We start from the raw sequence: 13,009 nt of genomic DNA on the forward strand, positions 1-13,009 counted from the left end.
AAATAAATAAATAAAAAGGGTCAAAGCAGATTCTAATCCAGCGTTGATTGTGCAAAATATTACAATCCTGCTGTAGAACTTAGCTTTAATTCGATCTGTTCATCCAGAATCAATTCCCTCCCCTTCCCATTCATATACAGAATAAAATAGCTCGTTAATTTCAAATGGTTTCCTTCCTGGATAAGTTTTGAGTCACAATCAAGATATAACCCGTTTTACAAGGACCAGTGAAAGAACAAACAAACAAAATAATTAAAAAGGACTAATCCAATAGTTCAATTGTATGATATTGCAGCTAAAAGCCATTTATGCCCACTAAAGAATGCTTAAAGATCGAATAAAAAAAAAAGAAGCTTAAAATAGATGTTTGATGAAATGCCCAAGAGAATTTGCTTTGTATTTTACTCAGTCCCACCACAAAGCTTAGAAATCACCCAAAAAATCCCACCCAATCTTCAGTGTGTTTGTTCTAACTGCAACATCCAGCATATAAAGGTTACAGACAGACAGGGTAAGTATAAGAAAGAGGGAACTTGTTTACCCCTTTCCACATCTCACCAAAAACCCACCAAGATCAAATAAAGAAAGCAAGATGGCAAAGAAAGCTTAGACTGCAACAACCCACTCTATACATTAAATTTGATCCCATTATTCAGTTGATGATCTACTGTTTCTTTTTGGCTAAAAATTGATGAATTAGGTTGGAAAATGGGGGTCAAAATTGAAAGATAATAAGGGGGTTTTGAACAAAAAATGGCAGTTCTCCAGATGCATACCCGAGATGACGGCCACCGATGAATGAATTGATCGATTAAAATCGATAATCTGGTTAATGAGCTGCAACTCTGGATCTCTTCTTAGCCTCGCTGTAAAGCACCACCCCCATGATCGTAACAGCAAAGCCCGCCATCCCCATCACCGTCACCGGATTCCTGAAAATCAATACCGACACAACAGCCGCAACGGCAGCTTTAGCATTCCCAAGAACCTGTAGCGTCAAGGCGCTTGTATGCTTGGTAACCAGAAAATTCGTCAAGTTCACCAAATAGGCCACCGTTGCATTCCCCAGAAGCAGAAACACTATAAAGGGACCCTCCCTTGCCTTCTTGAAGGTGAATGCAGCCACATTGCCTTCAATGTACAGAGTGAATGGAAGCAGAATCATAGCTGCAAGAGGGGCCATATAGAGAAGCAGATTCATGGAATGAAGCTTCTCTGCCTCCGATGTCAATAGCAATCCTTGAACCACCGACTTCAAAGCTCGGCCAGCGGTGGATCCGATACAAACCAGAAAGCCAAAAAGATGGAAAAGAGGCTCGCTATTGCTGGCAACGACGATCCCAAACACGACGGGCACGAGCGCTAAATAGACCTGGGCGGACTCCTTCTTGCAAGTAATAAGGAAAGCAAAGACGGCAGTAAAGAAAGGGGTTGTGGCGCCAATGGCTTGGTTGAAGGAGACAGGAATGTAGCGGAGAGAGGTGTTACCACAAACGACGGAGAAGCAGAAGATAACACTGAGAGCGGCGATCTTGAAGAACTGTCGGCGGGAGAGGATCTGCTGGAAAGGGACAAGTTGAAGGCCATGAATGGCAATGAAGCTGTAGGCGGCGCAGGAGAGCATGTGAAGCATAGTGAGGAAGATTGGGTAGCGATAGCCATAGAAGCTGAGGAGATACTTGTTGAGGAGAAGGACTCCGATGTTGGAAAGATACCAAGAAGCGATGATTAGGGCAGTGATCAAGTTGGGAGAGAGGAAATGACCACTAAGGGAGCTGTAGTTGCGTACTTCGCTGGTGGGAGTAGCAGGGATGTCGACGACCTGGTCTGTCTCTAGTCTTGGGTTGCTCCCTCGCCTCGTCGTCCATGTTTGAACTTCAACCATGGCCGACCTCTATGAAGTTATTCGGGAAGGATTTGATTTGAAAGAAGAGAAATCGGAACAATGAGGCTCTCTATCCCTAATCCCTCCTCTCCTCTAGTCTGCAAGTGGCTTTGGACAGGGAGAGGGAGAGGGAGAGGGAGAACGAGAGGATTTCCAGATCTGGTATGAGAGTCTGGGTGGAGGGAAGAAGAGATGATGAAGTGGGAGAGAGAGAGAGAGAGAGAGAGAGATCTGATCGGACGGTCGGTGGGTAGTTTAGATTTCGTGGTGGGGCCATGCGATTGACGTACTTGCGTTACGGTACTAAGGGGTACGGTATTGGGTCTACTGACTCTTGCGTCTTTGGTTAATCGCTCCGCCGACACTCGTTCTCTGTTCAGTAATGGGGTGTGTGTCTTTATTTGTTTCCTACATTGGCGGAGTAGGAGCAAATATCTCCTCCGCGGATTTTGGGAAAGTTTTCCATATTAAGGATAAATTCCAAGTTAATATATAAGCTATGGGATATATAATAAATCGGGTGGAAAATTGTTTTTTGATTTTGCTGACAGTGTATGGTCAAGTGGGGCACACAACAACGTGGCACTACATCATCACTTGCCCTTTCTGGAAATTGATCACGTGAGGCACCACCCACATCTACCTGACCTGATCAATTATATGAATAAAATAGAATTATTATCTAGGGTTATTTTAATAAGAGCAATGTTTTCTGTTGGAGAGTGCAGGTAAGTATGTACACGAGAGCCAATAGAGCATAAGAGAAAGTATCCAGAAAGTGATGATTTTCCATTTCATCCCAGATGTGAGGCACAGAAGCCACACTTTTCCATTAAAACCTTTTACATTTTCAGTAATTACAAACCGAGTTCCTCTTCCCTCATCTTGAACTAAAATTCCTTTATCTTGGACATCACCAAAGGAAAAGATTATTTTTTACCCCACACTAAGAGACTTAGTTTGATTGTCAATAAATGAATAGATGGATGTTGATTGGCTAATGTGTTTATATATCTCATTAATTTTTTTTTTTTCTTTTTATTTCTTGACAACCAAACTAAGCCTAAGCATGAGGGTTTATGGTGAAACATGAGTCCCAATATATTGCCACATCACCAATGATGAGACATTCTTCCTTCTCACTAGTTACAAAGCCTTGCACACCAGGAGAGTAGTCTTTTCTCCATAATATATACATAAAAAAAGGTTCTTTGAGCCACTGGGGTATAGGATAAATTTTACTGCAACTCACTCACTGATGCATTCTTATATGCCGTTTGCTCAGTGAACCACCTCGGTAGACACATTGTATATGTATTTGTAGATGTAGGAGTATGAATCTTGACTATTACAATGTAGTCCATGGAAAACACAAGTTGGCCCTAATGTCATTTTCTTGAGGTAAGCAGTATTAATTAGTGTCAATTCAGGGGCTGGGTTCTGCATCGACGCATTCTTGATTGATTGCTACAAGGCAGACACCAAAGATCAAACTAGTTGGCCTGCCAGACCTGTCCTCAATAGTTAGTTTGAACATAGACAAACAATTGATATATTAGCTTCCAACCATGAAATTGGACGAGCACCCCCCAACCCCCAACCCCCCTTTGGTAGCACAATGGCTGTCAATGCTTCTACCCAACTACTAATTTACACAACCAGCTCTGCCTTTGGATCATATTTATGACCTATACAGTGAAAGTGACATACCTCATTAAATTAATTAACCATACACAGAAAGTCTTAGAAGGTTAGGAGAGAAAAAAAAAAAGAAGGGGGAGTCAGGACAAGAAAAAACCACTTAAGGTCAACTTGGATGGATCTTATATCCTAAGAAAGAATAAGGTTGGGGGAACTAAAAGAGAATTGTTGGCACAGATTTATTCATCCTCAAGCATCTCTCCATGTACATGCATACATGATGTGCTGCAGTACTTGTAGTGATACCTATGGAAGGGGACTTTACCAGCCAAGGATGCATTACAGCAGGAACAACTAATATCATCTCCTACCATGCCTTTGGGCTCTGAACTGCTTGGTGCATAAGTTGTCTTCACCCCTCTGGCATTGAGAGTTACTGTTGTTGCTGCTGCTGCGGCTGCCATTCTCCTCTCGGCTGCAGCTGCTCTCTTTTCTCTCTCAGCTTCCCGTGCCCTTTTTTGTTCCTCCTGATTACAGAACATCCACCAAATTATTTTTTTATTTTCTCATCATAAGATAAATAAAATCTTTAAAATTGAAACACTAGCAAGAAGGAATCCAAGAACACAGTTGTGTAATATAAGCAGGTCCAGTAATACTATCATGAATTCAGATTGACCTCTATGGATATGTGTGCTGCTGCACTTGATTGCGGCTGTATTTTAACAGTTGAGGCAGAAGAAACTCCCACACCACGTGGAGCAATAGCAGCAATCTGGGATACAGCTGCCTCCGCCTGCACACGCCATTCAAATGTCAAGGTGTTCTTTAAATTTGTATTTTTAAAAAAAGGAAAAAAAAGGCGTACCCAGTGTACAAGGCTCCCAAAATCAGAATTGCAAGAAAAATAAATTATGGCAAGGATTAGAACTCAGTAAAAACAAGAAATCAGCTTCTTTTTTCCTCTCCTCTACCATTGGTTCGTTAAGGTTTCTTTCTGTTTCTTTTACCAACAACAACAAAGCATTCTCTATGGTAAAGTGAACCAAATCCGACTGTTATTATATCTAGATCGTATAGTCATAGTCAGTGGCATTTAGAGTTATACTGACAAGGACAACACTTGGGGACTTAGGATGTATCAGAGGAGATGCAGACGCACAGCCACTCATCACCTCATTGTGGCTAGATGTCCCTTATTAATAACATGTGTTGATGTATATTTCCGTTTACTTGTGTAGTTTGTTTTATTTTAGTGAGAACGCTGCCTGCCAGCATGGCTGGTGCAGTTTCCTCTCTCTCTCTCTCTCTCTCATCATTCATCATCTACATCTCTTGCGCATCTGACAAGTTTATTTTTTCCATACTATTCGTCTTCTGTTACCTGAAATTACCGCCGGCAGCTCCCTTTCACTCCTTCAAGTAGGAGATCATCTGTAAAGCTTCGAACTATCCCCCCACCCTCTCTCTCTCTCTCTCTCTCTCTATATATATATATATATATATATATGAACTCCTGCACTTCTTCAACTGGTTTCTTTCAGTTTATAGCAGGACATTGGGTTCTTCAACACAGATGCAAGAACAGGTCATATCATTTTCAGTATCTCAATGGCAACCGTTCTCGTCCAAGATGCCATTAGGGAGAACGTCCGGAACAGGTGATACTGTTTTTAGCATCTCCATGGATACTGTTCTCGTGCAAGATGCCATTAGTGAGAAGGTTCAGTCTGCATTTTCCACTTCCTTAGTTTTCCTTCCGTCCAACTCCCCGATAGGTATTGGCCAGAATGCCATTAGTGATTCTTGCCACCATTTTCTTGCTAAATATTTTGTGGGGAACTGGGTGTATTTCTGGTGATTACAGGTAGGCAACTTCATAGTTCATACAAAGAAACAACATGCTATTCTTTTCATATGACGATTATTAGTGTTTCTACTCAGATTTTCTGTTATGCATTCAGAAAGTTAGTTATGGATGGACGTTTCCGCTATCTAGTTTAGAAGGTGATTTGATATGCAGAGGATTTGCCCAATGTTTGGGTGATTCTGAATCTGTTTTGCACCTTCTACTTCGTTGTCCTTTCTCTCATGAAATCTGGCCATCTGGGGTGCTTTGCTTGGTATTTACTGGATGATGGTGCAATCATTGCCCAGACCTGGATCAGCAATTCAGAGCTTTTGGCTTTATAGAAATGATAGACCTCTAACCAATATCCTCAGCCTTCTGGATTGAGGGTAGTGGGTAGTATGGCATGCTAAGGAGAAAATGATCTTGTGGGCCTTAGTATTTTAGGGGCTTTTCTGTTAGTGAGATCATAAGGGATTGGAAGTTGTTTTTTGCTTATTTCTGAATCCTTATTTTGTATAGAACTATAGATTTTATCTGGCCTTACAGTGGCCTCTTCTAATAAATTTGATTTATGAACAAAGAGTTCATTGATTTACATAGACATCTAAAACTAGCAACAAGAAAAAAATTTAAACAGTGGTAACCCAACTAGTTATATTTGGAACAACAAATGCTATTTACAGCGAAAAAGCTTGGCTTTAGGATATTTTACCCACAGCTCTGATATGGCAATGCATGTTTTGCATTTTCATAATGAATCATATAAAGTTCTGAATTAGTTCAATTTTTATTTGAAAATCACCATTCATGATCTTATTTATGATGGTGAAAAATAGTAACGACAATTTTTTTTTGGGATAGGCATCCAATACAAATTGTATTCATAATAAAGCACACATACTTTCAAATAAAAATTGCATTCACAACTAAAATAAAAAAAAAAAAAAAAACCAGAATATATGAACATGAACAGAATGGAAAATGCTGCATTGATCTTCCAAAACGAGTTCCTTCCAATTACAGCCAAAGCTCGTGAGATACTCGACACAACCTATTCCCCTACCCCCATTCTTCCCTTTATTCTCTTATTTCTATTTTGTTCATACTATTTGTCCCTAAATCTGATTTTTATTGAATTTACTAAAGATCCTACCTGGGATTAAATCACTTGTGATTCGATCTTACATTAATTATCAATGGCTGCACATATCCCTGATTGAATTGCAGCAAGATATATATATATATATATATATTTGTTCTCTCTTCCGTGTGCAGTGTTACTTTGTAGAGTTAGATTTTGTAACAGTACACTCTTCCTGTCCCCAATAAAAGATAGGAAGAAGATGGATCCAGTAACTCACGGCAGACATATTCCCAAACCAAGTCAGAGAGCTCAGAAAAACTAGTCCACAAGCATGAAGTATATGCAATTAAAAACTGAGAATTCTCAGAAAAAGAAAATGTGAAATCCAGTGTATCATCATAAGTACTTATAATCGAGGAAATATGCACCTGAGCCTTTTTCTCCTTTGCTTTCCGCAATTTCTTCAATTCTTTTGATTTGGCTTTCCTCTTCGCATCTTTCTCAGCCTAAAATATGAAACCAAATATAACATCACAAATTCTATAACTTCCCAAACATTTCAACGTTGTTTTTAGGTTCCTCTACATGTGTTCAGTATGTCAATGATAGTTTAATATCTTATGAGACTAAATATGAATAGGTCATAAATTTTAATAATGGCAAATATATCGCTTCACATTTAGGTAGGATTCAAATGAATCTAGTTAGCTTAATTTACAGCTCAAGTACAATAGATGGACCATTGACCCTTCAAAAAGAGCCAGAGACCAACATTGTCAGACTCTCAAATAATGATACCTTTGCCACTACCCCAGAAACAGGATACAACCATGAAAACGGAACCAAAATGATATTTCAAAGAGGCAGAAATAAAATTCAGACCTTCCAACCTTAATTCTCACATTGAATAATCCTTTGATACACCCTTGTTCAATCTTGTCTTGGCAGGTTAGCATATGTTACAATCATGCACATATGCGCAAAACAAGTAAATAAAGTGTACATGGCTATAACACTGCACCACTCTCAACTGACTGAGAAATTATGAATGCCAAGATGAGTCTTGGCTTGGAATAACAGTCTAATAACTGTTTTGAGGACAGTATTATAAAAATATTTAGACACAGGTACAGACAAGAACGTAGAGGAGAATAAATCAGTAACAAGGAGAAAATAAGGACCCATTACCTGTTTAGCAGCTTGAGATTCCTCCATTTCTTTTGTCAGTGGACTGGGTACATTAGCAGCATGCCAATCCCACTTATCCAGGTTCAAAGCCATGAAACGCCTAAAAGTGTTCCTAACTTCCTTCTCATCTGCTAGCATATATGGTGTCCGTCCCCTTGAATCTCTAACGCAAGGATCCAAACCCTGTTCTAAAAGCTCCAAAGTTTTTTCAGCATTGCCAGACATTGCTGCCTCATGTAGAACTGTTGATGTAACAATAATTTCATTTTCAGTGGATGCAGGTAATCCATCAGAATTTTTTAGATCTGAACTCACTTCAGCGGTTTCCTCATTTTGCAATTGATCCAACTGTACATCATTGGACTTGGGGTTGCTAGCCTGTGCAGTGCTCAAAATTAATTCAGAGTCATCCTTTATGCTTGGTTGACATTCCTTCTCATAGACCACACGAGTCAAATGATTGTACACCCGCTTGGCTTCCTTGAACGTAGGCCGCCGGACGGTTAAAGGGACATGCCATACAAATGAATGCTGATGATTGAAGTGTGCTTTTCCTCCAGTAAAAAGCAGTTGACGATTATTTGAAGGAGCATGCACAAAAATGCATGATGAAGCATCAAAAAATGGCTTCCAAGCAGCAAGTAATTCTTGAATTTCCTATAACAAAAAAATATGAAATCATAAGCATATGGCTAACAAAACCTATTTGAAAAACCAGAAAGACACCATACCAAAACTTGACTCTCTTTTTTTTTTTTTCTGGTAGAAACCAAAACTTGATTTCATATCATCAGAAAATGCCAAGAGAAAATGAAACAATGGCAACAGACATGATTCATAACATCACTAATGTCAAGTAAGAAAAATTAAAGAAAACAACATCTCAATGACAATTTATTTCAACATGTGAATATATTCTGGTGTGATAGATGCAATACAGTAACTTCAATCAGGTTACATTTGATGTCCAACTATTTAGAAGAGAAATAAATCTTCAACACCTTCTTCAAGGCAGACTCGTTATATCGCCGAAGAGAAGATCCAGCAGAATTCGCAGCTTTGCCACTTGCATCTTTAGATGATTGCTTTTTACCAGCCTTAGCCCTGACAACATACCTACCAAAGAAAAACCACATGGTAAAAGATGGACTTAGGAAAAACCCAATTAAATTTCACCAGAATTCCTCAATTCATTAACTTTGTTGGGATTAATTTTTCCAAGAACCCACCTGGTAGATTCAAAATCAAATTGACACCAACTCATTAAAATCAAATATGAAATAATGCACAAACACAAGATTGCTGCATAAAAACAAAAAATTTAATATTCACAAAACAAAGTCAGTTTCAGCTAGAAATGGAAACAAAAATCAGATACACGAAAAGATAGTAACCTGAGCATTTCAATCAACTTCACATCCACTCCACACAAGTCTAAACTAGATAGAGACATAAAGTACGAACTGGCATATCTAGGGAGAGCTAAAAGAATTTAAAAATAAAAAATAAAAATCATCTAGTTTGGCTAACTCACTCGATGGGAACACATTAAACATGGGTGAGCAACAGTCCAATAACAACAGACAAACCTGTGGAAAGTTTTGCGAGCCACAATGGAGTTTCCATCAAACACACATCCAGCAAAGTGCCCTCCACTTGCAAGCAACACAACTCGTAGACATGTTTTATCCCGAGGTTCACGTATCAATCTTTTCAATCTCCCAACAATCTCATTCTCTCCCAAGCATGATGTAGATTCACCATTCTCCACATACACTGACTTATCGTCATCAAATGGGAGATTTTCAGATTCATCCAACAGCAAACACTTCCAAATAGAAACTATCCCTCCTGTCTTTAGACGGATAAATAGTTTCTGTTTGGTGCTATCCCCTGTTTTCCTTTGCACATCGTTGCTTGGACAGGATCCCTTCTCTGTCTCATCTTCTGACCCTGATATACTTGATATGTCATAATCATTGGTAACAGACTCTGAGGTCAACTCATCAAAATCTTCCTCTTTGAGAGTAACTTTCCCAGAAATGCTCAGCTTGACCTAAAGACCAGACATGAACAAGCAAATTAAGACAAGGACAGAGCAAGGTACGAGAAACATCAGCTGTATTCCATGTAATGATTGTACATCATGATCCCTGAACACAACGGTGGGCTAAATACAAATAAATAGACACCTGTGACAAATAGAGAAAAATGGTACCTTTGGATGCCTATGGCCTGTAAACAATCAAAATGTATATCTTAAGAAAATTAAGTAGGAAAGAGAACGCCATGCTTCATCACATTCCAAGGTGCCCAACAGTCACAGTCAGTATGCTGTCATATGATATTTTCAAAATATAGAAAAACCACAACCGGGGGCTAGGCTATTAAGAAAATGACAAATAGTTTTTATGATCCTGGAGAAATATTTTAAAATTATAATACATCACACAAGTACTTTTGTAACGGAGAATTATTTGAGTAAAAACAACAGGCCGACATAATGTTGTAAACATAAGCAATACCAACATGAAGCCTCATTACAGTCAAATTTGTAGAGAACAACCCAAGTGCAGTTATGACAAATTCCAACTGAAATGGAATTTACAACTAATCACACAGTCGAGGAAATTTAAGTTGTCACTATTGGATTTGCAGTGACAAACACATAAAAAAGAAGAAAATGGGAGCTAGAGAAAAATGAAACCCTAGTTAATGGTCTTCTCAGTTGGCCAAGTTGTTTGAATACTTCTCATTTTTAAGGCTGAAATACCATAAAAGTACCTTTTATACCTCAGGTTTCTTGCACAAGACCTATGAAATTTCTTACTTCTTTTTTTTCAAACCTCATATAGACTATTCACATGATCTTTCAATGAATTAACTAGACAAAATGCCCTTAAATCACATAACTACTCATACAATTCATCATTAAAAGCAAGTACGACAACATCTCTACTTATTATTACCATATTTTAGTGCTCCACAGCATCATATTAAAGTTTACAGGCATATTGTTCACCTCAGTTTGCATATATATTCATTGTCCACCAGTTACTCCTGATCCAAGTTGTAGCAAGGTTCAAGGGGTACTAAAAATTTGAATCAGAACAAATTATAACAGTTTCCATTAAGCAAAACACATCAATGGTTTGATAAGCATCCAATGAACATATGTTGATATACATTGTTATTGCCCTTGTTTAACAGCTCAAGCTTTTAGGATAAGTAGTTGTAACATGGTGGTATCAGAAAAAGAGAGGTCAAGTGTTTGATCTCTAGGAAGTGCAATTGGCCAATAGGGTTCCCTAACACATTTTCCCCTCGGTGCCACGTGATGGTGTTTCCGCATGAGTGCGTGTCACGTGCAAGGCAGTGCGCATGTACAGGCCTGCACATGCGAGGGGTGTTGATACTTGATATACATAGTTGCTGCCTTTACTTCACAGCTCGTGCTTTTGAGATAAGTGGTTGTAACTGCATATATGTGAATACATAAGCCTACATTATTGTTTGGGTACTGACCTGACGATGTAAAGCTCATAGCGCAGTTATTAACAAAGCTAATTAATGGGTGAAGTATCAAATTCCATTGCATACTTTGTAAAGGATCAACGTTTAAGGGAGTTCAGATTGAAAGACAATGATAAAGGTCAACTTCACCATCTACATCTTGACCACTCTCCAAAGGAATCAGTTTGATTAGCCTTGGTGGAAAATACGTTTGATTTGAAATTTGAAATACAGGCTCAGGCACCCAACCAATCGTATTGTCAATCTTTAATCGATATGATAAGTTGCCTCTGAAGTAAACTAATGGACTTCTGTTTTTCCCATTGCAACCAATTTTTAGTTAGATTACTTTACTACCTGTTGCTGCCAAAAACCCCGCTAGTCCAACCTACACAAACACAGGCGACAGAGGCCCGGAACTTGGTCCGGGGTTAGTCCTCCGACGCTCAAGTCAGGGTCGGCCGCACAGTTCAATAATAGAGTAATGGTGAGGGTATCAAAGCTTACCTTCCCCTTTCTTCCGTGCCTTCTTATATAGCTCTTTGGCCTTAGGGTTTTTCCCCCTTCGGCCTTCTTAGAGTCCTACTCGAATACGTCCAACCTTCTGGGGGGAATATTCCCCTCATGCAGACGACGTGATCCCGCATGATTCTGCGGGCGTGCCTCGGTGATTGCGCGTGCTCGATTGGGAGTGGTCTCTTGGAACCTTCGTCTGGCGGTGGACACGTGTCTCAAGGCGACACGTGTCATGGCCCCCACCGAGAGGTTATTTTGGCTATATCAGGAGCCCCCTTACTTCCACTAGGAGCTTCTTCCTGTGGGAGTAACCATCTTCTTTGGTTGACTTGTTCCTTCGGCCTTGGCATTACCAGTGTCCAAGGTTTGGGGTTGATCGAGAGAGACCTTTGACCGCTTCGGATCGACTTTGCTGAGCCCCCTGCCGATCGGTCAGCACCATTCGGCTCTACCGAGCCCCCTGCCGAGGGAGGGACCTTTGGCCAGTTTCGTTCGTCTCTGGCCGAGCTCCCAACCGAAGGACAGACCCTCGGTCAGGTCTGTTCGACTTTGCCAAGCCCCCTGCCGAGGGACGGACACTCGGTCAGGTCCGAACTCCCAACCGAAGGAGGGACCCTCGGTCAGGTCCGTTCGGCTTTGGCCGAACTCCCAACCGAAGGAGGGACCCTCGGTCAGGTCCGTTCGGCTTTGGCCGAACTCCCTACCGAAGAAAGGACCCTCGGTCAGGTCCGTTCGGCTTTGGCCAAACTCCCAACCGAGGGAGGGACCTTCGGTCAGGTCCGTTCGGCTTTGGCCGAACTCCCAACCGAGGGAGGGACCTTCGGTCAGGTCCGTTCGGCTTTGGCCGAACTCCCTACCGAAGAAGGGACCTTCGGTCAGGCCCGTTCGGCTTTGGCCGAACTCCCTACCGAAGGAGGGACCCTAGGTCAGGTCCGTTCGGCTTTGGCCGAACTCCCAACCGAGGGAGGGACCTTCGGTCAGGTCCGTTCGGCTTTAGCCGAACTCCCTACCGAAGAAGGGACCCTCGGTCAGGTCCGTTCGGCTTTGGCCGAACTCCCAACCGAGGGAGGGACCTTCGGTCAGGTCCGTCCGGCTTTGGCCGAACTCCCTACCGAAGGAGGGACCCTAGGTCAGGTCCGTTCGGCTTTGGCCGAACTCCCAACCGAAGGAGGGACCTTCGGTCAGGTCCGTTCGGCTTTGGCCGAACTCCCAACCGAAGGAGGGACCCTCGGTCAGGTCCGTTCGGCTTTGGCCGAACTCCCAACCGAAGGAGGGACCCTCGGTCAGGTCCGTTCGGCTTTGGCCGAACTCCCAACCGAAGGAGGGACCC

The 13,009-nt window shown here is 41.2% G+C and overlaps 2 protein-coding genes across 2 annotated transcripts in view; both read right to left on the reverse strand.

Annotated features, from left to right (window-relative positions):
- Positions 1-366: 366 nt before the first annotated feature.
- Positions 367-2,065, reverse strand: LOC122087069 (probable sugar phosphate/phosphate translocator At1g12500). The gene has a single exon (XM_042656050.1). It carries the CDS (start codon positions 1,883-1,885, stop codon positions 830-832), a length of 1,056 nt encoding a protein of 351 aa, XP_042511984.1. The 5' UTR covers positions 1,886-2,065; the 3' UTR covers positions 367-829.
- Positions 2,066-3,534: 1,469 nt separating this feature from the next.
- LOC122087066 (ankyrin repeat and zinc finger domain-containing protein 1) overlaps positions 3,535-13,009 on the reverse strand; it is a 15,626-nt gene continuing 6,151 nt past the window's right edge. Inside the window, exons 2-7 of the mRNA XM_042656047.1 lie at positions 9,240-9,706; positions 8,652-8,766; positions 7,651-8,307; positions 6,891-6,968; positions 4,206-4,322; positions 3,535-4,053 (exon numbers count right to left, since the gene is read on the reverse strand). Of these exons, the coding sequence (XP_042511981.1) occupies positions 3,766-4,053; positions 4,206-4,322; positions 6,891-6,968; positions 7,651-8,307; positions 8,652-8,766; positions 9,240-9,706 (1,722 nt within the window). The 3' untranslated portion in view covers positions 3,535-3,765. The remainder of the gene's footprint in view (positions 4,054-4,205; positions 4,323-6,890; positions 6,969-7,650; positions 8,308-8,651; positions 8,767-9,239; positions 9,707-13,009) is intronic.

The sequence above is a fragment of the Macadamia integrifolia genome, chromosome 8, assembly GCF_013358625.1.
Source record: "Macadamia integrifolia cultivar HAES 741 chromosome 8, SCU_Mint_v3, whole genome shotgun sequence".
Lineage (NCBI taxonomy): Eukaryota > Viridiplantae > Streptophyta > Magnoliopsida > Proteales > Proteaceae > Macadamia > Macadamia integrifolia.

Coding starts and splice junctions, on each gene's coding strand:
- LOC122087069 (XM_042656050.1), bottom strand. CDS start 1,885: ATGGTTGAAGTTCAAACATGGACGACGAGGCGAGGGAGCAACCCAAGA.